The sequence below is a fragment of the Malaclemys terrapin genome, chromosome 3 (assembly GCF_027887155.1).
Source record: "Malaclemys terrapin pileata isolate rMalTer1 chromosome 3, rMalTer1.hap1, whole genome shotgun sequence".
NCBI lineage: Eukaryota > Metazoa > Chordata > Testudines > Emydidae > Malaclemys > Malaclemys terrapin.
The window spans coordinates 32,010,529-32,036,917 of NC_071507.1; the positions used below are offsets into that span (position 1 = coordinate 32,010,529).

The following is a 26,389-nucleotide window of genomic DNA, read 5'->3' on the forward strand; positions in this document are numbered from 1 at the left end:
ATTCGCGAACCCCGCCCTAGAGCCGCACGCCAGAGACAGACAGCGGCTGGCGCAGCCAGGCGAGGCTCGCCCAGGGCCAGCGCTAGCACCCCGGCCGGCAGAGTACCCTGCAGAGCCAGCCTGTCCACTTTCTCCACTCCCGCCCCGGACCGTCCCGCCCCGCCCCTTTGAAGCGCGGGGAGGGGTGCCCTAGGCACCCAGAGGGACGCTGGGAGTTGTAGTCCATTTCAGCATCACCAGGCTGCGAGTGGCGTGGCCTCTGCCCACGGCCTCAGCCCCGGGAGTGAGCGCGGAGGGGCGAACGCCCGCGCGGGGGCGGGACAGGGCAGGGACACCGGCCGGGGAGAGGCGCCCAGGGGCCCCATGCACTACAAGCCCCATGGTGCTTTGCAGGCGGCGCTGTGCGACACGCAGCGCTCCGGGGCCGCTCTGCCCTTATTCCGGGGAAAGCGCAGCAGAGACCGGCAGGGGCGGCTGCCGGCCGGCGGGACGCAGGCAGGGCGAGAACCATGTGGGTGTTCGGTTACGGCTCCCTCATCTGGAAGGTGGATTTCCCCTACGAGGACAAGATGGTCGGGTACATCACGGGCTACAGCAGGAGGTTCTGGCAGGGCAGCACCGACCACCGCGGGGTGCCAGGCAAGGTGAGCGCTGGGAGCAGGGAGCGTGTCCTGCCGGTGCCCCGACCGGGGAGGGAAGCACCCATCATCCGCCCCCAGGGGGCAGGAGAGGGGAAGTGCCGGTGGCAGCTGCTATTCGTTCTCCCCGTTCTAGAGATTTAATCTGCTGGGGAGGGGGGAACGCTATGCTGACCAGCGTCCCATCCAAAGCAAGGAGCACTGAGCTAAGCCCGATGAGTTTATACAGAAATTAACCCAAATCCCATAGCGGAACCCCTCCACATACCCCCAATACAGGTACGGGCCGCTCTTCAGCTCACCTCCATATATAGAGATCCCCAACCTTTGCCTCCACTCCTCCCAACGATCCCTACGTTCAGTTCAGGCATTCCCCCCCCCCCCTAGAATACACCCCATACACACATAATTCCTGCATGCAGCTCCCCACACCCCCAACACGCACCCATATACCTCCAACAGATCCCTCCCCCGCCCCTTACAGGCACACAGGTCCTCCTTACACATACCCTAAGTCCTCTCTGCACCAAAGGACACTTCCACAGTTCTACTATTCTCTCATGTACAAGCAGGTCCCATTCACACACGCAATCAAACTCCTCTCACCCAGGTTCCATCTCCATTCTACTACACACTCCCATCATTTCAAAACTTCATAGTTTTAAAACACCCTCTATCTTTCCCCTGCCTTCCAAATGCATCATATTTAATATCAATTTCACATATATAGCTTTACAATCCTCCACCCCTACATTTATACAAACCACCACCCCTTTTACCTTCCTACATCATCTTCATGATCAAAGTTACTAGGTAATCTTTTGCACTATCAGCTGGAGAATCACACTGGTCTGAACATTTTGTACCTACTATTAGTTGCATGTAACAACTAATAGCTTTCTGTTAGACACTAACAGAACAAATAACATCTCTATTCCCTCCCCCCTCCCCCTGTTTATTTTGTGTATTTGTCAGCATTCTGTGCAGTTAGTTTCACCCCTTCCCCCTATAGTCATTAAGGCCCCAATCTAACAAAAGCTGATCTGCCGGGTATACACTATGCAGAGCAACAACCCCGAACACAATGGAGTTCTGCTTTGGCACAGGGGGCAGAAACAGCTTGCAAGACAGAGTTCAATCTTGGGGTTCAATCTTGCCAACATTTACAAGTAAGTAGTTACTTGTATTTTTAAGTCCTTTTGATTTACATGGGACTTCTCATGGAATCATTTGGTGTTTGCATATTTGGGGCCTCAGTCAGTTTCAACCTTGCTAAAAAGATCCTTCTATAATCTGAAACAGGAGTTGAAACACTATTTTTAAAGGAATGTTTTTAAAAGAATTTCAGAATATATTAAAATAATGCTTTAAAAACTGGATTTTTTGTTTAATTGCTTAATTTCAAAAAATTGAGTTGGCAGTATCCCTTTAAAGAAGGAAGGAGGTCAGGGAGCAGTGTAATAAATGTACAAGCTCTCTATTTTGTTAATCTATTGAAATACAAAAGTAAACTTTTGAAAAGTAAAATGGGTTCACTCTTATGGCATTGTTCAAAGAAGCACAGTATTCCTTTATTTGTGTAATTTGTGAATAATTGCCAAAAACAGCTTCAATATTCATATGATTAAAAGTACAGTGTTATGATCATCTGCATAGATAGAAATTTTAAATGATTGGTTCTGATTTTGTATTAAGAGAAATCTTGTGCTACAGTAATAGTTATACCTCAGAAATCCCAAAGCCACACCAGCTATGTCAGGGCTTTGGAGACATACACATAACTTCCAAAGTGCTGCATATGCAGCCTTCCAAAACTAGAAAATGCCCCTATATTTCCAATACAATACTTAGGGTTTGTCTACACTTATACAGCGCTGCACTGGCACAGCTATAGCGCTTATTGAAGACGCTACCTACACTGACTGGAGAGCTTCTCCCACTGGCGTACGTACTCTACCTTTCCCCCATCGACATAGTGCTATCTACACCAGGGAGTTAGGTTGGTATAACTGTGTTGCTCAGGGTACATCTACACTACAGCGGGCAGTCGATTTAAGATACGCAAATTCAGCTACGTGAATAGCGTAGCTGAATTCGACATATTGCAGCCGACTTACCCCGTTGTGAGGACGGCGGCAAAATCGACTTCTGCCGCTTTTTGTCGGCGGCGCTTACTACCACCTCTGCTGGTGGAGTTAGAGCGCCGATTCGGGGATCGATTGTCGCGTCCCGACGGGACGCGATAAATCGATCCCCGAGAGGTCGATTTCTATCCGCCGATTCAGGCGGGTAGTATAGACCAGACCTCAGGGGTGTGGACTAGTTATACCAACATAAATTGGTAGTGTAGACCAAGCCTCAGATCTTGTAGTGCTAGTTTTGTAACCTCCCAAACTAAATCCATTCTGCTGCTTTCAACTGAAGTTCATTTCTCACCTCAAGCACTGATGCAATTACCAATGGAATTACTGATCCAAAATACTATATACAAATACTATTTGCCATTTGGCATGAAATAAGTAAATTGATTCTTCCTTGATCCACTTCTAAATCTGAGTAGTATCAGAGTAGCTGAAGGACTTCACAATGTGAAAAGGGCTTCTAAAGAAAGCTGGCAAAGCTCCAAAATTAATATTTTCCTATTACATGTGGATTCAATTACACTGGCTCACCACTTGTGTAAACCATCCCATTACCATCACCACTGCCATCAGTGTGGGCAGCACACACTATTCCCTGGAGAAACCTACGTTCTATATCATTTTAACAACACACTGAAATTCAGTGCATTTCTTATACTTGTATTAATTTTTATATTAAAGTATTAGTGCCCGGAGGCCCCAGTTAGGACCAGGGCCTCACCATCCTGAGCATTGTACAAACATACTCTTAAAACAGTTGCTGCCCCTTGGAGCTTATAGTCTAAGATCCCTATCTGCAACTGCCTCAGTATAGATGGATTCCCCTGTGCCTATGTGGAGCCTCACTGACTTCGGTGGCATCCATCTACATGGATGCAGTTCCAGGAACTGGGTATAAGTAGGGACAAGATGCAACAAAAACAAAATGGAGGAGGGAAAAGAAGACCAGGGTGATAGTACTAAGTTTGAGACAAATATATTTGAATTTGATCTGTTTATATAATTAAGTTTATCGTAAGCCAACATAAAGACCAATGCAAATTGATTATTATCAACATTTTTTGTTATATGGTGGTAACACCCGAAGATCCCAGAGGAGAATGAGGTCCCATTGTGTTGGGCACTGCGCTAACATGTAGGGAGAAACTTATTTTAACTTAAGGTAGAAGTGCAAGGAAATAATTTAAGTGATCACTTAAAATGGGAGTACCTAGTGGAGGCTGATGTTATTAATTTTTATTGTGTTTATACTGATCCTATCAGCACTTTTTCAAAACTTATGAAAACCTACCTACCTTGCACACACAACCAAATACATCCTAAGAATAAGTCATGCCTTCTGCTTCAAAATAGTTTCCTTTCATAAGTATTAGGAAGTGACCATTTCAGGTGTGACATTCAATTTATGATTGTAGGATGACAACATGTACTAGGTGCTAACTGCTTCTTATAGTTCAGAGATCCTTACTGTCTTAAAGTCCATTTTTGTAGCTAAATGGTAGACTTTCACATTATAAGACATCTTTTAAGCAATGCAAGACTTCTAAGACAGTAATGGCAGCAAGAAACATATCCCAAATGATAATGTGCATCTAGCAAAATAGCTAGGAGAAAATAAATCTCATTTTTGTTGAATCTTAAAAGCAGGAAGTATGAATCTATAAATAGGACACTAAAGCAAAGCAGAGATGTGCGGAAACTACTTCCTTCTGCATGAGCTTTATAAATTTTAGCCTTTTAATAAAACTAAGAGGAGAGATTTTATCCTATTTTTTTTTTTAATCTGGTATTAAAAAAAATAAACCACAGGATTATGAAGTCTAAAACAATTTCCAGTTGTAAGCATCCTTTCCAATTTCCTGTGGACAGGTATATTTTTCAAGCCCCAGGAAGGAGCATAATATATTTTTACTGCATTTTAAAATCCTGCATCGCTCTGCACAAGAGCTATCACCCTTATATAATTCTAAATAGCTCAACAAATGCTAAGGAAACAATAGGTTACAGAAACATCCAGCAAATTAGGGGAATGACATTGATGGGGCAGGGCTATTTTATTTACAGCTGCATATGTAGCTAATGATTTAGTCATCAGAAATACTTAACTAATCATTAACATACTGGACCTCGTATATGAAAATGGGCCAAATATTCAAGTAAGTTTCCCTACTTTATGAAAGAAAAATGGTAAATGCTAATTTTATTTAATTCAAATATACTTTTCTGTTGTTCATTGAGGTTTTTCCTCCCCAAAGCAGTCACCTCATTTACACATCATTGGCAACTCCAAGCTAAAACTGGAGTCTGACTTTGAAAGAGAGCAGCTCCAATGAAGATGTAAGAATTATACTAATTGAAAAAGGAAATGCTGCATTTTCAAAAGGAGGATGCATAGGTTCATGCAAACATGAATCAGCAGTAATTAATTTATACAACATTTTTATGTCTTTTTTTTTTTTTTGAACACCCAGACAATCCCATCATTAAACAGCAAAATAATGATCCATATTTTATTTCTGAAGAGCTTTTTCAGATTTCTAGGACCCTTATCAACTCAGGATGAACTTCTGGAATGCCAATACAGACCTACAAACGGAGCTACAGGAAATATCAAGTACAATCTTCCCTGCATTTGCTGGAAGACCTCTTAGGCCTGGTCTACATAGAGATTTTGTACCCATATAACTATTTTGGTTATGGCTGTAATTCTTTACTGGAATAGTTATACTGGTACATCTCCCCAAATGTGGATGCACTTTTAGTGGTATAAATGTGCCTTTTACTGATATGGCTTTATTCCCCTTCCTCTACTGGAATAAGCTATACGAGAAAAAGATTGTTATATCAGTATAACTGTGTCCATGTTACTGGGTTTGTACTTCTTTAATTATACCAACATAATTAAATTGCTGAAACTTTTGTGTTTAGCACTCATAGTTTTGATAATGCTTATGCAGCTGAACTGATGCTAACACAGGTGGGATTTTCTGTAAAATTTCCCTCATATATAGAAGACAAGCATTTTCCAGGACTGACAAGATCTTTTAATGTAAAACGACACAGAGAGAAACCCTTTTGGACCTCCTTTATACACCATAAAGCAGCAAAAACAGCACATGCCCAATTTCTTTGTTTTGCAGGGCGACTTTAAAGAAGTCATAGCTGTAATTTACTATGGACTAGATTGTGCCCTGATCTACCATGGTTGTGCAGAGGAGTGTGCGAAGTGGGTTCTAGTCACGCAGGGGTCGGCAACCTTTCAGAAGTGGTGTGCTGAGTCTTCATTTATTCACTCTAATTTAAGGTTTCGCGTGCCAGTAATACATTTTAACGTTTTTAGAAGGGCTCTTTCTGTAAGTCTATAATATATAACTAAACTAGTGTTGTATGTGAAGTAAATGAAGTTTTTAAAATGTTTAAGAAGCTTCATTTAAAATTAAATTAAAATGCAGAGCTCCCCGAACCAGTGGCCAGGACCTGGGGCAGTGTGAGTGCCACTGAAAATCAACTCACGTCCCACCTTTGGCACACGTGCCATAAGTTGTCTACCCCTTTTCTAGTGGGTGTGCATGAAGAATCCTGTAAAAGGGCTATGGCAGATTCCTCTCTCACTTGTTTTCCTGCACAAGAAGGGAGCACCAGGGGAACTGTTCCTTAGGGGAGAGTCTCTGAGACACCATGCCTCCTATGACTACTACTGGGGCAAAGCAGATTACACACTGACTCAAGGCTGGATCTAGAAGCATAATCTAACCCTAAATGAGCTGGTGCTTTAAAGAAAAAAATGAGTTAAGAATGTAAAGTCAATCTGAATTTCTTTGATTGTTAGCTTGTCAGATTGATGACATTGTAGTCTGTGGTTGATTATAAAACTGAGCTAATACACAATATACATTATCTAGGTTTTATAATTAGTTCTGAAGTTTTATCACTTGCAACCAGCAACCTACTACACAAGTGTATCACAGCGCCCTCTGTGTGACTTTATTACTGCTCTGAAAGCCACTCTGCTGCTAATACAAGATGTTACAACTTTATTTTTAACATACACTAAGCAAATGCAGAGTCAGGAGTGTCCCTTACACTGGGTCAGTTTATCTCTGGTGTGAACCCATTAAAACAGTGGTGGGCAACCTGCGGCCACTGGGAGCTGTGGGCAGCCATGCCTGTGAACAGTCAATGTAAACACTGTCTCGCGGCCCGCCAGTGGATTACCCTGACGGTCCGCAGGTTGCCCACCACTGAATTAAAATCCAAGGAATTACACCAGGGACAGATTTATTCACAGTGCATAAATTGCAGGTGAAACCAATCCTTCAACACTATTATCCCATTTCAAAGTATAGCAGTGAAATACCAGCCTACAAGTTGAAAAACCTACTGAAAATACTTGCTGCTACAACATTCCATAGTCAGTACAACAAAGACGACATAATGAGCATTTTTATGTACAACAATGACTGCAAGCTTTTTTTGTACAAAACTCGGCTTAACATAATGATGACCTTGTATTCATACTTTAACTGCTCAACTTACATTATTGTAATAATGTAGTTAAACAATAGTTAAAAATGCAATGCTTGCTATTACTGCCATAATATATAATACGTAGGATGCTACATTAGAAATATATTCCTTGTTAACACAACGAATATGCATCCAAAAAAGTGGGCTGTAGCCCATGAAAGCTTATGCTCAAATAAATTTGTTAGTCTCTAAGGTGCCACAAGTACTCCTGTTCTTGTTAACACTGCGCATGAAGGCAAATTTAAAAATGTAAATTACTATTAATACCTTCTTGCAAAACACATTGCATTAAGTAGACTAGCGCCATTATATTTTACAACGCTGATTTGATTAGTCTGAGAGTCTTACATGAGAGTGGCCAGTACATTAGCAGGCATTAATGTGATGTTCACTGACATTTGATTAAGTACTTCTGCACCAGAAAACAAGACAGTGGTTTGCTACATCATATCCTTCCCCAGAGAGAGAGATGAATGTATAAATTTTTTTTGTGAAAACAGAAATGTCAGTTATTTGTGTAAAATTCAGAAAACACTTAAAGTTATGAAAAATAGTATCTTGCAGCAATTTTCATGGCACTCTTCAAACCAATTAAAAACATGTTCCTTGTCACTGAAAAATAGCTGGTAGGTTATGTGCAAACTAGGCAGGAAGACATTTGACGTATAAGAGGCAGGGTAGCTGGAAGTATGCAGTCAAGCTGGAAAAAAGGAAATGAAGGAAGCTGTAGGGGTGAAAGGAATGGGAGAAGGGTAAAAGAAATTGCAGGTCAGAGCCAAGATTACTTAGGGCCTTGCAGAGGAGTTAACGTCTTTTTTTTTTTTTTTCTGGGGAATTACTGAATCCTCAAACACAGTGTGAGTTATGCTTTTGCAGTGTATCAACAATTTGTAAAGTATTTCCCCCTGTACACACACTCTAAAAGTTATTTTTATAAGCCTTATTCACATAAAAGTATATATTATTTTTAAGGTCATAGGGTTATAAATATTAAGTATGGTCACTGTGGTTTATCACTGGAATCTTTGGAATGCCTTTATAACCTGGTAACACATCAGACACTTAGTTGAAGACTAGGTTAGATAGAAACACAGCTGTTTTCTGCCTCAGCTGCTTCAAGGCCTATCTTTCATGAGATAATACACAAAATTCAATGCTACTAATAAAGTATCCAAAGCATGGAATTTGAATACTTGCTATCCTACGGTGGAACATGAAATAACTTCTTTCTCCATGCCTTTGTTAAAGACCACAGAAATTACACTAAGCATGTTTAACAATAAATATTGTCTAGGGGTTGAAAGTGCAAGCTTGGGAGTCAAGGGATCTACTTCTAGCTCTGCCACAGACTTGCTGTTATCTTTGTGCCTCAGTTTTCTTATCTGTAAAATTCTCATGTTCCAGAGGGTGTGATTATCTGGCAGACTGTCTTCATGAACTGCATAGTGTGCTCATAGTTGCAATGCATATGTGATACAAGGATTCAGTATGCTAACTAAAGTATGTGGGATTAAGCACCATCAAAGGTCTACAGACAAATGTCATCTTTTCCACTGATCAAATACTCCATTTGACTTGTTTCAGAGTAGCAGCCATGTTAGTCTGTATCCACAAAAAGAAGAACAGGAGTACTTGTGGCACCTTAGAGACTAACAAATTTATTAGAGCATAAGCTTTCATGGACTACAGCCCACTTCTTCGGATGCATATAGAATGGAACATATATTGAGGAGATATATATACACACATACAGAGAGCATAAACAGGTGGGAGTTGTCTTACCAACTCTGAGAGGCCAATTAATTAAGAGAAAAAAAACTTTTGAAGTGATAATCAAGATAGCCCAGTACAGACAGTTTGATAAGAAGTGTGAGCATACTTACAAGGGGAGATAGATTCAATGTTTGTAATGGCTCAGCCATTCCCAGTCCTTATTCAAACCGGAGTTAATTGTGTCTAGTTTGCATATCAATTCCAGCTCAGCAGTCTCTCGTTGGAGTCTGTTTTTGAAGTTTTTCTGTTGTAATATAGCCACCCGCAGGTCTGTCACTGAATGACCAGACAGGTTAAAGTGTTCTCCCACTGGTTTTTGAGTATTTTGATTCCTGATGTCAGATTTGTGTCCATTAATTCTTTTGCGTAGAGACTGTCCAGTTTAGCCAATGTACATGGCAGAGGGGCATTGCTGGCACATGATGGCATATATCACCTTGGTAGATGTGCAGGTGAACGAGCCCCTGATGGTATGGCTGATGTGATTAGGTCCTATGATGATGTCACTTGAATAGATATGTGGACAGAGTTGGCATCGGGGTTTGTTACAAGGATAGGTTCCTGGGTTAGTGGTTTTGTTCAGTGATGTGTGGTTGCTGGTGAGTATTTGCTTTAGGTTGGGGGGTTGTCTGTAAGCGAGGACAGGTCTGTCTCCCAAGATCTGTGAGCGTAAAGGATCATCTTTCAGGATAGGTTGTAGATCTCTGATGATGCGCTGGAGAGGTTTTAGTTGGGGGCTGAAGGTGACAGCTAGTGGTGTTCTGTTATTTTCTTTGTTGGGTCTGTCTTGTAGGAGGTGACTTCTGGGTACTCGTCTGGCTCTGTCAATCTGTTTTTTCACTTCAGCAGGTGGGTATTGTAGTTTTAAGAATGCTTGATAGAGATCTTGTAGGTGCTTGTCTCTATCAGAGGGATTGGAGCAAATTTGCAAACTAGACACAATTAACTCCGGTTTGAATAAGGACTGGGAATGGCTGAGCCATTACAAACATTGAATCTATCTCCCCTTGTAAGTATGCTCACACTTCTTATCAAACTGTCTGTACTGGGCTATCTTGATTATCACTTCAAAAGATTTTTTTTCTCTTAATTAATTGGCCTCTCAGAGTTGGTAAGACAACTCCCACCTGTTTATGCTCTCTGTATGTGTGTATATATATCTCCTCAATATATGTTCCATTCTATATGCATCCGAAGAAGTGGGCTGTAGTCCACGAAAGCTTATGCTCTAATAAATTCGTTAGTCTCTAAGGTGCCACAAGTACTCCTGTTCTTCCATTTGACTTTTGAGCCATAAACATTCAAAGATTATAGAGATGCATATTGTGCAGCACTGTTGTAGCACTACAGCACCTTTTGTGTTGTGCCTGATTGGGACTGATCAACCAGTTGTTGGGCAGCTAACCAAACATACGGGTGGAAGGTAGAATCTTGGTAGTTTGTGGGCAGGATTCCCATCTAGGAATGTCGAGTGTCCATCTTTTGGGAGTTTGTGGCAAAATTCAGACCTAGGTTAAATGCTCCAGCTTATTCTGATCTACAGAATATAAAAAGACCAAGATCTGACCTAACAGTTGGCATGTGGGGGAAGAGAATCAGACTTCTTATTTTTTAACTTTAAAAAAAATTATCAGTATTCTGGATTTTTTTCTTCAACAGCAAACCTATAATATTTTAAGAAAACAAGCACATGTCCCTTGCTTCTCACATTTATCTCCAGACTTCTTCTCCTTATCCAGATCTATTCTGCTCCCAACAATCTTCTATTTATTGAACTTTTTGAAACTTTGCACTTTTAAAGAGAGGTAAGGGATTGATTGTGTACACAAATTTGCAGAGGGACAATAGAGTTGAAGTCTGTTATTTCTCACCTCTATATATTATTTATTTATTTAAAACCATTTTTGCTGTTTACAAGCATGTTACCTCTGGAGACACAAATTCACAGTTTGAGAACTGCAAAACTAAGCATCTCTGATGGTATCTTCTAGACTGAGCACTGAGTCCCATTGGGTAGATAGAAAGATTAACCTAAATATTCTATACAGAAGCCAGTGGAACCCCATAAGATTGGGTCCCTAATCCATGAACTATTGGAAGTCATTTACAAAACTTTTCTTAAACATTACATGAATATATTGTCTCATACTATAGAATTAGAATTTAAAATCCCTATTCCATGATGAGATACATTATAGCTGAAAGATATCTTAAACTATCTTTAGATAGGTTTGTTCCTCAAAAAGTAATCCGATTTAAATAAAAAAAACGGATTTATTTATTTATTCGCCCTGGTAACTGGCCACTTCACTGCAGACCTCACTGTTGTCATCCATGCCTCTTGTCACTTCCAGGCCAAGGACTGCTATGCATGGGATTACCCTTCAGATTTACCTGGAAACTCCAGCTAGTGCAGAACATGGCTGTACACCTGGAGTGAGGTGGGCTCAAACATATGGCCTTTAGTATTTGCACTGGAATTTCTCTCAGAAGTGAAGAGGCCCTTAAAGCTGTGAATGGTTTAGAATCTGGTTATGAAAGGCCATCTCCAAACTACACCCTGTTGCAGCCACTAAGATCAGCTAGGAGAGTCCTGTGTCTTCCTGGAGACTTACTCCATAGGAGCAGTGGCAGAACTTTCTCAGTTGAAGGAACCTGACTCTGAAGTTCACTTTAAGTTTGCCCTCATCTAATAAGCTTCAGGATATAACACAAGACATTTACATATATGGTTTCTCATTCTTTTTACAGTAAAAGCTGTTTTATCCATCATGTTGGGGGAATTGGGGTGCTGGTAAGTGAAAAATGCCGGTTAACTAAGAGGGAGGGAATTTGGGTGTGGGCTCTGGGAGGGAGTTTGGGTGCAGGAGGGGCTGCGAGTTGGGGCACGGCGGGAGGTTGAGGCGGGGCACCTGCGGGCGAAGGCAGTGCGCAGAGCTGCCTGCCTCGCCTCCACCTACGAGCAGCCGGGACAGGTCGCCGCTTGTGGGGAGCCGCCCAAGGTGAGCACCCCCCGGATCTGGCACCCCGAGCCCCCTCCCGCGCCTCTGCCCCAAGCCTCCTCCCTCACTCTGAACCCCTTGTGGCTGTTCCTCCGCCTAGGAGCAGCAGGAATATGTCACCACTTCTAGGGAGCCACATGGAGCCAGGTAGGGAGCCTGCTGGACCCACACGAACCAGACTATATAAGCCAGACTTTCTATGAAGATTAGAAATTCTGGTTTATAGAGTTTTCCAGTTGGTACAGGGTCAGATAACACAGCTTTTACTGTAACTTTTTCTTATTTCTGACTGATTGTTTACATCAATATAGGGACCATAAGTAAGTATTTTTATGTAAGATAGGCATTCTACACAACAATTAAAATATTCTGCACCGCCTTTAGAACTCATTCCTCTGCTATCACTTTCCTTCCTGAAGAGTATGCATAAGGATGAGTGGGCATGCATTTTAGTACCTGTTTCCATTTATGCTTCTCTGCCGAAGCTTAATAAACTGACATACTCAAAGCACTACTGCATGGACTAAAAAAGAGGTTCCAGTTTGCTATTTGTCTATCTTGATAGACCCACAAAGCAACATATATGGAAACTGAGGTGCTGAAAATGTGATCGCTCAGGTATACAAACAAAGGAAATGAGATAAGCTGTTGGATAGAAAAAACAGAAAAGAATACAAACTAGATACAGTTAGGAATACAGAAGAGATAATTGTTTCTCATCCAAAATCATTTAATCTACCATTTAAAACAGGGGTCGGCAATGTTCGGCACGTGGCTCGCCAGGCTAAGCACGCTGGCGGGCCGGGCCAGTTTTATTTACCTGCTGATGTGGCAGGTTCGGCCGATTGGTGCTTACCCTGGCGAGCCGCGTGCCGAACATTGCTGACCCCGATTTAAAAAAAAAAAAAAACCTTTACATCAGAGAACCATTTTTTTTAAAAATACACGTGAATAAAGCAAAACTTCCAGAATTATTTTTAGACAGACATATGAACAATCTCTCAGAGAAAGAGTCATATATAATCATAACTGTATGAAAAATGGCAAACCTTTGGTCCATACAGATTGTTAATATACATTTTAAAGAAATTGGTAGGCCCCCTCCTGTGTTTAATGTGGCATTAAAAGGGTAGTTAAAAACCATCCCTCTATATGAAAGTTTGCAATAGCTATCATTCCCAAGCTTGGAAGGGAACCAGTAGCATGCCCATCACATAGGCCAATTTTTTTTTATTCAACTAGCAAGTAAAGATCTTAGTCTGTTTGCCTGTATACTTTGGCTAAATCAGAAATTGCTAAACAATGGGACAGATTCTTCCACTCTTACTCATGTTGAATAGTGCTTTATACCTTCAGAAGTCCTTGTGATTCCTACAAGAGACCTAGGGCACTCCATAGAGCAAGTGAATGGCAGAATCTGGCCCTAACACACTACTGGGCACATGAGCAGAAAACTATTATAGATTGACCACCAAGAAGTACGAAAACACTGGATTGAAAACAGTAGCATGTCCAGAATCTAAGAGACATCTGGCCACAGCTACGTATCCCAAAGTCCATCTATCCAACTGGGGTCAGTAAAACTTTAGAAATTTAGAATAAAACATACAGGGAATTTAGCTCTTTAATGTTTCTTATAATCCTACACAGAGAAATTTATAATCTGAACTCAAGAATACGGAGTTTAAAAAAATATGGGAGGAGTAGGTTTTAAAAAACTCTCAGCTTTTGAAGATATACAAAATATATAGGTTTTGAATTACATTTGTTTTTAATTTTTGTATAACAGTCCTCTACCATTGTCTCAATATTTGCGGATTAAACTCAACACTACATAGTTCAGCATTCTCAGACTGAATAGGCATAAAGAAAACAAACAAAACCTGAACTCAGCTTTGGGAAAAGTATGACAGAGAAAAATGAACTCTCATACAGACAGAATTTTAAATGTAACAGACGCTGTATACAAGTATACTTTTAGGAAAAGAAAGCGAGAAAGGCAGACACACAGAACTCAGCAGAAATAACAGAAAATATTGTTATAAGACTATTTGTACAGCATAACTTAATTGTTGTTTAATACAAAACCTGGTGTGGGTTTTTTATTTGTATCAGTTGCATCTTAAAACAGTGAAAATAAAAATATATCTAATACCTCCACTGACATGGGGGTGGAGGGGTAGGTTTCCCTACCTCCAATATCTGGGGTGCCCACTCATTCAAAAAAATATTGACAGAAGAAACTGAACAAATAAAAGATATGCTAGTCAAATATCCTTTTGTTATTTTATTAGGGCTACCCTTACATATCACTGAAATCCGCTACCACTCATTGATGAATTAGTGTTTGGTGGCACCCTTAATGAAAGTCCTCTATCCCTGTGATTTCAGAAGTAATGGAAAACTTGATCACTAGACAAACAAGAAGAGAAAATTATGATAAATTAATACTGAGAAGTCTAGCTTCTGTTTGTTTGGATACAGATCATTCACTGCTACCAAACTGAAGCATCGACACAACTTTGAGTATTAAACACTTTGAATGAGGACTTGAAGGGGAAGAGATTTTGTGGTTCTCAATCATCATGGAAGAAGTGGACTACTGTCAGATATACTTAAAGATGAAAGAAAAAGAAAAACCCAACGTTTGGACTAGGAGATTACCCAAATGATTCAAATATGTTAAAGTAATGAATTGAAGCAGAAGTGAATGCTACTAATGAATTTTGCTAAAAAGAGTCACATGGCACATTGCCAAAAAGAAAGTCAAATTAGGAGGAAGGAAGGAATGGACCTGTTGTTGTTTGTTTCTTGTTTTTGTCTAACTCCAGAGTGTGATGGTGTTAAATAGGAACAGCTTTTTAGTACTACAGTATTTTTAAAAAAAAATAGATTAAACAATCAGAGTTGAGATATTACAGTACACGTAAAAAGTAACGTCAACTTTTTCTGAGAAAGAATCAAGGACTGTCAGCCAGAAGTCTGATTATCTTGCTTTGGCCTATACAAGCTAGGCTCTTTACATGTTCAAAGTCTGCGCACTATATTATATGTAAATGTATTGGTACAGGAGCAAAGTTATATACTTTCAATTCTACTAATTTTCTCTCTGTTAGCTAGTTGGCATAAACCAGATGAATTCATGTTTTTCCACCTTTTAACAATATGCACTCCTAAGGACAGGTCAGAGCTCATCCCTGTTGAGTTAAATTTTATTTTAGGGCCAACTTACAACAGAGAAACTCTACTCCTAGATGCACGTGTGACTTCCCATTGACTTCAATGCAATAAAGATGTCTGCCTAAAAACCTGCACCCTCCAGAGAGAGGCACTGTCAGATAAAGGCTGGAGTTTAAGTATAACGTCTTAGACTGATGTTACTGCAAAAACTCCAGTAGGAACTGGTTATCCTTATCCTCTGCCTGGATAAGAACTCCTCTGGTACTATAAACCATTAAGGCCAAAATCTGCTTTCAGATATATGTCACAGCTCCCATGAACATCAGTGGGAATGACAAGTATTTAAGTGAATGTACAATTTGGCGCCATCATTCACGCTTACTGGAAATATCAGAAACTCACTCTTCATCTTTATGGCCTACCACTGAATTTAAAGTTTTAACTTATTTTGTGTCTTTTCCCCCTGGACTGTTTGGTAACTGAAGGGGAAAATGCAAGTGTGCAAATAAAAAATCTGAAAATATTAGAAAACGGGATGTGATTAACAAACACAAACATGCATTAAATCCATTATGAGGCAGGAGTGAGTGATTTCAGCACCCAAAGGGTATGTACTTCATTGCAATCTCATGTACCCAGAATGTGTTCTTATTGGGACATGGTTTGTTGGTTTTTTTGTTTTGTTTGTTGCTGGAAAATGGTAAGATGACAAAAATAAGCAGAAATCAACAATAGAAGTTTTCATAAACCAGTTAATTTAATTCTTTATACCATAGTTAAGTAATTTATTGGCATAAACCCTTATTGAAAATTGATGTGTGGGAAAGGCATTACATATTAGTTTCTCACAGACTTGATCTGGCAGCATATATAAATTCAGACTAAAATCTAAGACTGAGAATGTCTTACATACACAGTTTTTTGGAAAAGCAGTAAGAGCGCAATTCTACATCAGTGAAGTCAAGATTGCCATTGTCGTCTTAAAGGCAGCAGGAGTTGCTCTAAACAGTACTCTCAAAAGTAAGGAACTCAAAATTGTTTGTCTACAACAACCTTAACTTTATCTAATACAGATCACTTCACACACACACACACACACACACACACACACACCCTCTACCTCGATATAACACTGTCCTGGGGAGCCAAAAAATCTTACCACGTTATAGATGAAACTGCATTATATCAAACTTGCTTTGATCTGCCGGAGTGCGCAGCTCCGCACCCCCCCCCCCCCCGAGCACTGCTTTATATCAGAATTCGTGTTAGAGGTGTGTATACACACATGCACACGCTGGAGTTCCAATCATCTAAAGGGATAGACTTCAATGAGTTTCTTTGGTTCTCTGTCCATTTAAAAAAATTTTTTTTTTTTCTTTTTACTGTTCACTTTTGCTAATGATTTGACAAAAAAAGCTTTTCACTGAACTAGCAATCTTTCTTTTCATTTTAGCCTGGAAGAGTTGTGACTCTTGTTGAAGATCCTGAGGTATAGTACTTCTTTTTTGTACGTAATATTTATTCTAAGCTTATAGAATGTCCTACTACATTCAGAACTTAAGGTCTCTATGAATCTGCATTTTCTTATCTTTTTAGTGTGTAGATAAATAACTGATTTTTTTCTTCCTTTCAGAACATGTTCTTAAAATCTGAATATTATACAAAATTGTACATATAATGGCTTTTAACTGATCTAGTTTAGCTATTTAGTCTAAAAGCAACTAAAAGTGCTTTGGCTTTATGATTATTGAAGGCAGAGTTCTAAGCATCTTCCTGAATACTCAAATTAACTGCCTTGATTAAACAAACAGAGTTTTGCTACTGTCAAATTTATACAACCTGGACGCTATTACCAGTTTGAGACAGTGTTCTGATGGAACATCCCATAAAATAGCTTCCCTAAAATACAATCTGGCCTGTGTCAAGATTAAGCCACAGTAACTCTTGCTTAAACGCTTTGATTCGAAGATGAACTGATGAATATTGTGATCTTAAACAAAAACTCCTTTTTGGGAATGGTTAGAGGCCTGATTTTGCAAGTCTTACTACAGATGGGCAAGCCCTTTTTCCATGAAAAGTCCCATTGTAATATTTGCAGAGTAAAACACATGGAAGAACGGCAGAATTGCGCATTAAATCTGTCCATGTAAAAGAAAATCTCCATTTTTTTCAGATTTATAAAAGAGCAAGAAGTATTTATTATTTTGGGGGAGACAAGATCAGATATCTGGGCAAACCCCCTCCCTTATCAGATTGTGACAAGGAAACATGATTTTACATGCAACTGCTTTATTATGGCCTAGTCCGATATTCTTGCTCACCATTAATCCATCCACTGAAGGGTTCCCATGACTCCCAGTCGGACTACCCACATGAGCTAGGGCAACAGGACTGTACTCTTAGGTAGCAGGACTAGATTTATTTAGCCCCTTTTAGCATGTCATCTTTATAAGGTGTATAGTTCATATAGTTGGTTTGTATGTATTCAAGCCATTTGTGTTAACTGCAATATGAAACCATATTAATCATTGAGTGCTATTCGTTTATCCTTTCATACACATGACCTTAATGCAAATTGTCTAGCATGGATCATTCTCAGACTTATACAGTGCATGAATTATGAATCTGGGTGTTCTAAGGGGAGGCTGTGTTTCCTTCTCTCCTCCAGATTTAAATTTATGGCAGGAGTCCTTTTCTACAGCCCATTCCTGCAGGATACTGAGTGTCCTCATCTCCCACTGATATCAACCAAACTATATCAGCACATCACAGAATTTGTCCCTTAGTTTGGAACTAATAGGTCTGACATGGAGTTAGAGACAATTCTCAACTGATGCACGGTGCTGTCATTGTGGCCCTCAGTTGAAAAGAATTGGGCAGAGTACATGCTATTTCATAATTAAAAGGTTCTAACACCCCCATGAAGTCTTGTGCGGTCATATCCTCTCCCTTCCTTTTCTTGAAGCAATACACCATCTTGTAATCAAACAATGTAATAGAATAATATTATGAGACAACACAAAATAAAGTTTATTGCAGAGATGCAGACCATATTGTCCCCCTGTAGTAGAGGGCAGGCCATGGCTCAACAGCACCCAAAGTCCTTGTGTGGCTTTGCGGGGCACTCTCAGAGACTGGCAGCTAAGTTATAGCCCATCCTTCTTCAGGTTCCCCCAGTCAGACAAGGGGAGGAAGGCAGGGGATGAGGACCTGGGGCCTGGACTTGGTGGAGAGGGAGGGCCAAGGGGGAAGACATGAGGAGTATCTCAGTCCCCGCTAGGGAGATGGCACAGGGAAAGCTGGTCTGGAGTATTTCCTACCTCCCCTATTCTCTCCTCAGTTTGGGGTGAGGTCACAGCACTCTGCTTCCCTCCCAGTGGAAGATTGGTCAAACAGTCTCAATTATCTATATAGTCTGTAGGGGCTTCCCAACTCCCTTCCTAGTGTCCAATGATTCCCCTTTGTCAAAGAGGGAGGAAAAGGTGGTGAGAGGAGGGAAGAGGTCTAGCCTTTTGGGCCTTACCCACAGTCCAAGCCTTCCCCTGTGGATTCCTGTCCCAGAAGAGGAACTGGCTTCCTTCCTGCAGGCAGCCTCTTCTTCACTCTGCCCCTCCTTGACTGCAAGAGTCCCCTTTAAGCAGATCCTCCATTTGGAGCATTTTCTGCAACTCTTGAGGGGCAGGACCTTCTTGGGCCAGTACTGCTCTGTCAGGTAGGAAGGGGAAACAAGGTCCAAACTTAAGATTTTCCACAAACCCAAATAAGAATCAGTGTGCAGAGGGAGAAATAGTAGGAGTCACCACTCCACTCTTATTAGACATGGGGTCCACAACAGTCCACTGGTAAATTCCATCAGACATCCTGGATTTTCATTTATTTTAGACTGGGGAGGAAGGGGGGATTATCAAGTACAACTGAATTTGGGAAAGGGAGGACACTAAGCTAGTGAGCAGTGGTGTGAGAAGAGGCAGGAAGCTCGTTTAAATAAATTCCTTGCAAAGAGCTGAGGTAGTTTTCATTTTTTAGGTCATACATGCTAGCCTAGTTATCAGTTGGGCTAGGGTGAGCCTGGTGTGTAGCCAGTGTACATAATGTGCAGAGGCTTGGGCACCTTGGAGGGAGTTTGTCTAAACAGGGTTCATGCCTGACGTAACAGTGAAGATTCACTGTACTTTTAATTATTATTCAGTGAGGCAAATACTTGTAACATTGACATTTCCCTGAAATGGTAGCAATGAATAGAGGTAAATGTAACCGTAATCATAAACTTCAACTGTTTTTGTAGCTGACAAAACAAGCACAATGCAGTACAGTGTCTGTCAATGTGACTTTCTGTATCTTTCTGGTAAATTTTTTTCACACTACAGTACTGTTGGATACCATTATGTTATACACACACTCCCATATAAGCAAAGAATGGTTATGTTTGTTTTTGCTGTATTTGTATTGTTAAACCAACTTATTTGTGATCGCAGGAGTCCCAATGCAAACCACCAGATCTTTTTTTTTTAAATTTTGATCTAAATACAACCTTAAGTTATTTTGAGAATATCACACATTATAGACAGACCATCAACTGATTCAACAGTTGGTTTGTTTGTAATTAAATTGAGCGCAAATGGCTAAAACAAAAGTGAATGAAAGATGGAAAGGTAACCTGAATTTAAAAATGTTGTTTTGGAGAACTGCTTTTAACTCTCCCTTTGTAATTCATTGAAAATTATTTTAAAAAAGGGAAAATAACTCAGGGTAGGAGCTAGAACACTTCCCTTGAAACTGTCATATTGCCTCCTCCTTTTGACATCTGAGCCAGTACTCCTCTAGATCCAATACCAAACCCATGAACTGTTTTGCCCATAACAGTTGAATTATAACATCCTAGTTTCTGCAACAACAAGACTTATTCTCATTGTTTCAGCATCAGTATGCATAAGCAATAGAGGAAGCCCACAGCTCAAGAGGAGACTTGCATCTAGAAGCAAACAGAAATTTCTCCTGCACCCAAACTCTTAGAGCTTATCCACATAAGAAAAGAATCTGGGGAGAGGTGTGTGTTACTGGTACTGACATACCCATTTGAAGTAGTACTGGCCAAAGATAAAACTATTACATCTGAAAGGGATAAAACAGAAAACAGTAGTTTCCTCTGGTTCATCAGAGACTGCATGGTTGAACCAGATGCAGTCCCAGGGGAAGGAAATAAAACACAGTTCATTATGACAAGTAACCGTCACACACTGTAGTAGTTGCTTTTTCTGACTGAAGTATTTTTAATAATATCTGTTGTACACAATATGGTCTAACTGCAAAATAAGTAACTTTCCAAGGATTTTTATACCAACTTCATGTCAACAATGGATTCCTCTTGTAGTGCCCTATGAAGGGCAGGTTAAATTTGAGGCTATTTCTGAATTAATTCAAAAATAAGTAACTTCCTTTAGTAAGAAACAATATCATTGCCTTAATGGGTATCCTAGAAATCACCATTTCTTTTTTCTGCCTTCTGGAAAGTTGCAGGAGAAGACAGCTGGACAGGGAATGTAACAAAAAATTAAGGCCTCATCTAAAAATCACTGCTAAGCACTGGTGGCATGATCACTGTATTTATATAGATTTCACTGGGATCAGTCACTAGGGTTTCTCTTCTTGTTTGAAAATATAAAAGGGAGGGAGAGATTACTATCTCAAAGCCAAAATAAAATTAAAGCTCTTGGAATTGTAGCTTTGTAGACAAACCATTAGGGCTGGCCAGAAAACAAGAATTCTGTTTTGTGAAGAACTGAGGATTCAACCTTGGTTTTGTTTCTCACTGGAACAAATCCTAGACCTTTCAAAAAACATTTTTGAAAAAAGAAAAAAAAAAAAAAAAAAAAAGAGAGAGACTATCCCAAAACAGACAAGTGCCTAGTGGTTTGGGCACTCACTTGGGATGAGGGAGACCCAAGTTCAAGTCCCTACTCTGCCTGAGTCAAACCAGGGACTTGAACTTGAGTCTCCCACATCTCAGGTGAGTGCCCCAAGCATGAAACTGTTGGCTGTTCTAGGCTCAGGTTTCTATCTTTGACCAGAAATTACACCCTGGACCTGCGCAACCTTCAGGTTTTTTTGTTTGCCCCCCCCCCCCCCCCTTTTTTTTTTTTTTGGAAAAAGATACATTTCCACTAGAAGTTTTGGTTTTAATGAATCAGCATTTTCTGACCAAAAAACGTTTCCTCCGAAAATTCCTACCTAGCTCTCTGACACATAGCTAAACATCCAGATTCTGAAAGATATTTTAATACCATTTCTGCTAACAGTGTTGTTGGCATATAGGGTTGATATATAGGGTTTAGTTCTGAGAAAATTACTCCTGGGGGAATTCTGCACCAAAAAATTAAATTCTGCACACTATATTTTCAAATTCTGCAAAATTCTTCATATTATATTTGTCAAAATATGACAATATAATCACACCAGTTTCAATTATTTTTTTATCATTTATTTCAAAATACCTGTCAGCAAGTATGTCTGTAACAATACAGACGACAAAAATTCAGAATTTTTTTTTGACAAATAGATGCTTCACTAGGCATATTAATACACTGAGTAATAATTCATTTAAAACTACAATAGAGAACCATATTTCCCACACACCCCAGAAGCAGTGCAAAGGCTGGGGGGAGTCAGGGGTAACGGAAGAGCTGAGGGAGAGGAAATAATTGCTGGAAAGGAGCCTGGGTGTGAACTTGGAGAGTTGTTGGATGTGGGTGGGAGAAGTATGGGTTGTTTGGGGGAAGGGGGGAAGGGACCTGTTAGGGAGCTTCCCCCATGCAGACCCAAGCCTATCCCATTCATCAGACATATGTCCCTCCTCCCCTACTCAGACACACTCCCTACCTCCTGTGGCCCTGCACCCGCTCCCCATCTGTCTCTGTGCCCCCACTCAGCAAACCCTGTCACTATGTGGCTCTACGCCCCCTCCCCATGCGTCTCCGTGCCCCCACTCAGCCACACCCCCGTCACCATGTGGCCCTGTGCCTCCATTCCCATTCAGCCCCTGCCCCAGTCTGTCCTCCCTGACTAGTCCTTACGAGTCCCTGTCTGAGCCCCCGTCACCCCACACTGTCTGCCTCCCCATAGCCCTGTCTCCTGACCTGGCCCTACAAGTGCTGTGAAGAAGGTGCTCTCTCTTCCCTACTGGCTGGGAGCTGCTGAATTCTATCACCACAGCTCCCTCTGGTAAGCAAAAGATGGAACTGCAGCAACTTTTCAGCAGAAGCTTTTTTCTGTGCAAAAAATTAAAAATATGTGCAGCTCATTAATTATGTGCATGCGCAGAATTTCCCCAATAGTAGAAAATAAAACCTAAACTTTAAGATAGCCTTCTCTCTTTGAATTCTACACACTGGTGGTACATATAAATTAAAACAAAAATCCTTTAAAATACAGGTCTCAGAATAAAGCAATATTCAAGGTTTTAGAAATGAAGCTTGACATACCTAAAAAGAATAATCTAATGAAAATTACTTTTAAATCTGCCACTCCATCTAAGGAATTTATTTTTAACCTATTTTTGTGAGATTGTGAAAACTCATTTTGTATTCCCCCTGCTGATGCTTTAGCAAACATTATTTAACAGAAATGAACCTGTGTGTTTAGTGCTCTAAATTCAGATGCAACAACTAGACAATGTTAGCAGAAATAAATTGCACCAAATTTCCTTTATTTCTAAAACTAAGCCCAATATCAGTAATAGAGTGCAGAAAGAATTTGGCATAATTAACGTCAACTGAGAGCTTTTAAAAAAGAACCACCATTTTGATTTCAGCTCTTTTCCTAAATAAAGAAGGGAGAGGGTGACGGGGAGAAAACTATTTGTAGAAAGGGCTCTACCAACAAAATAGGTTTTAAATTAAGTTTATTGCTACTATCCTTTCAGTGTTTGGATTTACCTTTCTGGTTGTGTTCTTCAACAGGGTTGTGTATGGGGTGTTGCTTACAGATTGCCTGCAGGACAAGAAGTTGAAGTAAAGGCATACCTCGACTTCAGAGAGAAAGGAGGCTACAGGACTACAACTGTCATTTTCTATCCAAAAGATCCCTCAATAAAACCATTTAATGTATTATTATATATTGGAACTTGTGATAATCCTAACTATCTTGGTCCAGCACCCCTAGAAGACATTGCTGAACAGATTTTTAATGCAGTTGGTCCTAGTGGAAGAAACACAGAATACTTGTTTGAACTTGCCAATTCCATCAGGAATCTTGTACCAGAAGATGTGGATGAGCATCTCTTCTCTCTAGAGAAACTAGTAAAGGAACTCTTGGAAAGAAACCAAAACCTCAATTGCATATAAAAATCATTTAATAGTTTCAAATAAGCTTCTCCTTTCATCTTCACAATTACGGTTTCATTGCACAACGGGTATATGATTTGGAGACATGTTTATCTGTACTACACTATCTTATTTATTTTAATGTTACATTCAAGACACTGTAGTTAAGGGTCACTAGAAAAGTCCATTGTAAAACCATATTTTCAAGAGTTTATAACAATGGGGGGGCAGAGGTGTTTCAGGTTTGAATTTGGTATACAAGATTTTAGCCAAAGAGCATATTTTTCTTTTTCAAAATGTGAAGAAAATCAACTTTGGCCCTTTATTTTTTGTTTGAGGGGAATTTTTTTTTTAAAAGTGATTTCAGGTTTAAGTTGTTCTAAAAAAAAAGTTATCTTTAAACTACCTTTAGGACCAAGTCCTGCACTCAGACAAAGTTCCCATTAAAGTGGTCGTTCTCTCAGTCAAGGATTAGGTCCTTAATGCAGCTACTGTACATGTACAGTAAGTACATGGCAAAACATTTATCGTATAAAGGTTCAACTCCATTAGAACTAAGCTATTCCAGTGAATCAATATTTTTACGCTTGGTATATCACAGTTTGTCATTAGACACAATGGGCAAACAGTTGGGTTATCAAAGAAATTACTCTTTCCCTTGATGCATTAGGTTATTCATGGTGTCAAACCCTTAGAAACAAAAATACGGTACACTGACACAAATAAGCCATACCGTATCAGTGCCTCATTTCTTTTATTTTAAAATTACTGTAAACAAAAATAAACCTAAACTGTTAAAGCAACTGAGGATATGACTTGAATCCGCAATATAGCAAGAATGTTCTGAAACTCTCATCTTTAATCACGGATTGCCTTCATACGCCTGCATAAATCCCACTGAAAATCAAGGGGATTTTTCAAACTTTTGAGGGCAGAATTTGGCCTAACTATTGCAATACAGAGGCATAAGGAGTTTCCGTCCCAACTATGAATTTTCTTGCTTCTCAGAGTTTAAGTTATTTCTTTAATCCTTTAACAAAGCATATTTTTGTATTTTAAGATATAAAAGGTCCTCTTTGAAATGTATTGTAGTATCACATCATGCAGCAAGAGTATTTATGTATGTTCAGTAATCACATGAAAAGGTCTTATTTTCCATCAGTAATAGCACAAACATTACATGATTTATGTTTGTACACACAGGTAGTCTTTTCCTCTTTTCCTTTCAGTTTTATATTTGTAGCTGGCCAAAAAAAAGTCAAGTCCTCAAAATGACGGATTGCTATAAATTTATACTTTTCCACCTATAGAAAACAAATTGTAAACTGAATGTTACAAAATGACATTCAAGTCAGACACTTACATAAATAGGCTGCAGTACATAAAATACATTCAAACAGTTGATTTAAAACATGAAACAAAGCTTTTGCATTTATGACCAGGATTGTAAATTTTAGTCACCATATTTCTGGCATCTATCAAAGGAATGTGGATCTAGAAAGCACAAGTCTACCTGTTAAATTTTCAAAGCTACTAATGACAGGAGAACAAAAGTAGAGGTTAATGCTTTAATCTACTATATTAGGAGTACATAAGATATCAAACTTGATGGACCAGTCTAATCAGATAAACAGGGGATTTGCCTCATATCATATATACTGAGGACCTATTCTCCCATTAATACTTCAGTTTTTTGCTAATTTATGAGAAATAGATCTTATTGGTTTCAAAGGTCTTTATTCTCCATTATGTTCCACTGATGCAAGATTGAAATAACAGAGCTGAGAATCAGGCCCAGTAGATTCAGCTGGACAGTAAGGCTAAGTATAAGATCAGAATATTCAGACTTCAGTAGCTAATGTTAGCCACCTAAATAAAGTGACCAAATTTTAAAAGGTGATGCATCTCCACTAACTCCAATGGGAGCCTCTGAAAAATCCAGTCACTTATGGTGCCTGAAGATGGATTTAGGATTTTAGGCATCAAAGTTTGAAAAAGTTTACCTACATCAATGTATCAAGATCCTTTAAAAAAAATATTCCCTTCGACATGGAGAATAAATACTCACAAAATGTTAATTGGATACTTTAATGTTCCAGAAATGTTATGTAAATTCTGCAAAGGGATACTGATTTTTGTTTTCAAAAAGGCCAGCAGTTCCTTTCCTGTGCATACCTGGGCTTTGAATACACGGTTGTAAATTTAAAGCGTACATCAGATGGAGCTGTGAAATCTATGCATTTTCATTAATTTTTCTCTCTTCAGTCAAAGGCTTATTTTTGTTTGTCATGAGACGGTGGGGGAAGTGTATAAACCCCTTTATCAGTTCAAGAACTCACTAATCACATCAATGATGATACTCTTAAATATTATGCTTATTTAAGCACTAGTGTCGGGGCATTGGGATTCTGTATGGCTCTAAGTTTGGTAATTTAATTCTATTCATCTCCAAAACACTGTTGGTTCAATCTCTTTTCCAGATTCATAATAGTTGCAATAATACCTGTAATGATACATTCCATTTTGTGCATATAACTTCAGTACAATAAAATGCATCGCGTATTTATTTAATGGTGTTGGAGAGAGATTTTCAGAAATTTTACCTTCATATTTAAGAACAGACTCAACTATGAGGGACATTTTCAAAATACCTGAATATTATGACAATAAATGCTTTGGTTATGCTACTTACTTCCTTTTGTAAAGCATTTTGAGATCTGCTGATAGAATGTGCCATATAAGAACTAGGTATTATTATGTTCATAGAAAACAGTCAGATTATCAATGTCAACATACTAGTTAAAGCACTG

At 39.6% G+C, this 26,389-nt stretch overlaps 2 protein-coding genes across 8 annotated transcripts in view; one reads left to right on the forward strand and one right to left on the reverse strand.

Moving 5' to 3' along the window:
* ASB3 (ankyrin repeat and SOCS box containing 3) overlaps positions 1-26,389 on the reverse strand; it is a 120,738-nt gene that overhangs the window by 83,729 nt on the left and 10,620 nt on the right. The window contains exon 3 of one of the 6 annotated variants that reach the window (XM_054024458.1): positions 18,785-18,966. The exons of 4 other annotated variants lie outside the window; for them this stretch is intronic. The gene's annotated coding sequence lies outside the window, so the exon portion shown is untranslated. Of the gene's footprint in view, positions 1-1,417; positions 1,439-18,784; positions 18,967-26,389 lie in introns of those variants that run through there. One more of the 6 variants, XM_054024460.1, reaches the window with a different exon arrangement.
* CHAC2 (ChaC glutathione specific gamma-glutamylcyclotransferase 2) lies at positions 227-26,145 on the forward strand. 2 transcript variants are annotated; one of them, XM_054024464.1, is made up of 4 exons: positions 227-644; positions 11,831-11,873; positions 16,715-16,750; positions 23,217-26,145. In XM_054024464.1, exons 1-4 carry the CDS (start codon positions 364-366, stop codon positions 23,598-23,600), a joined length of 744 nt encoding a protein of 247 aa, XP_053880439.1. In that variant the 5' UTR covers positions 227-363; the 3' UTR covers positions 23,601-26,145. The 2 variants fall into 2 exon arrangements, with proteins under 2 accessions (XP_053880439.1, XP_053880440.1); XM_054024465.1 differs by lacking the exon at positions 11,831-11,873 and having other exon boundaries at positions 310-644.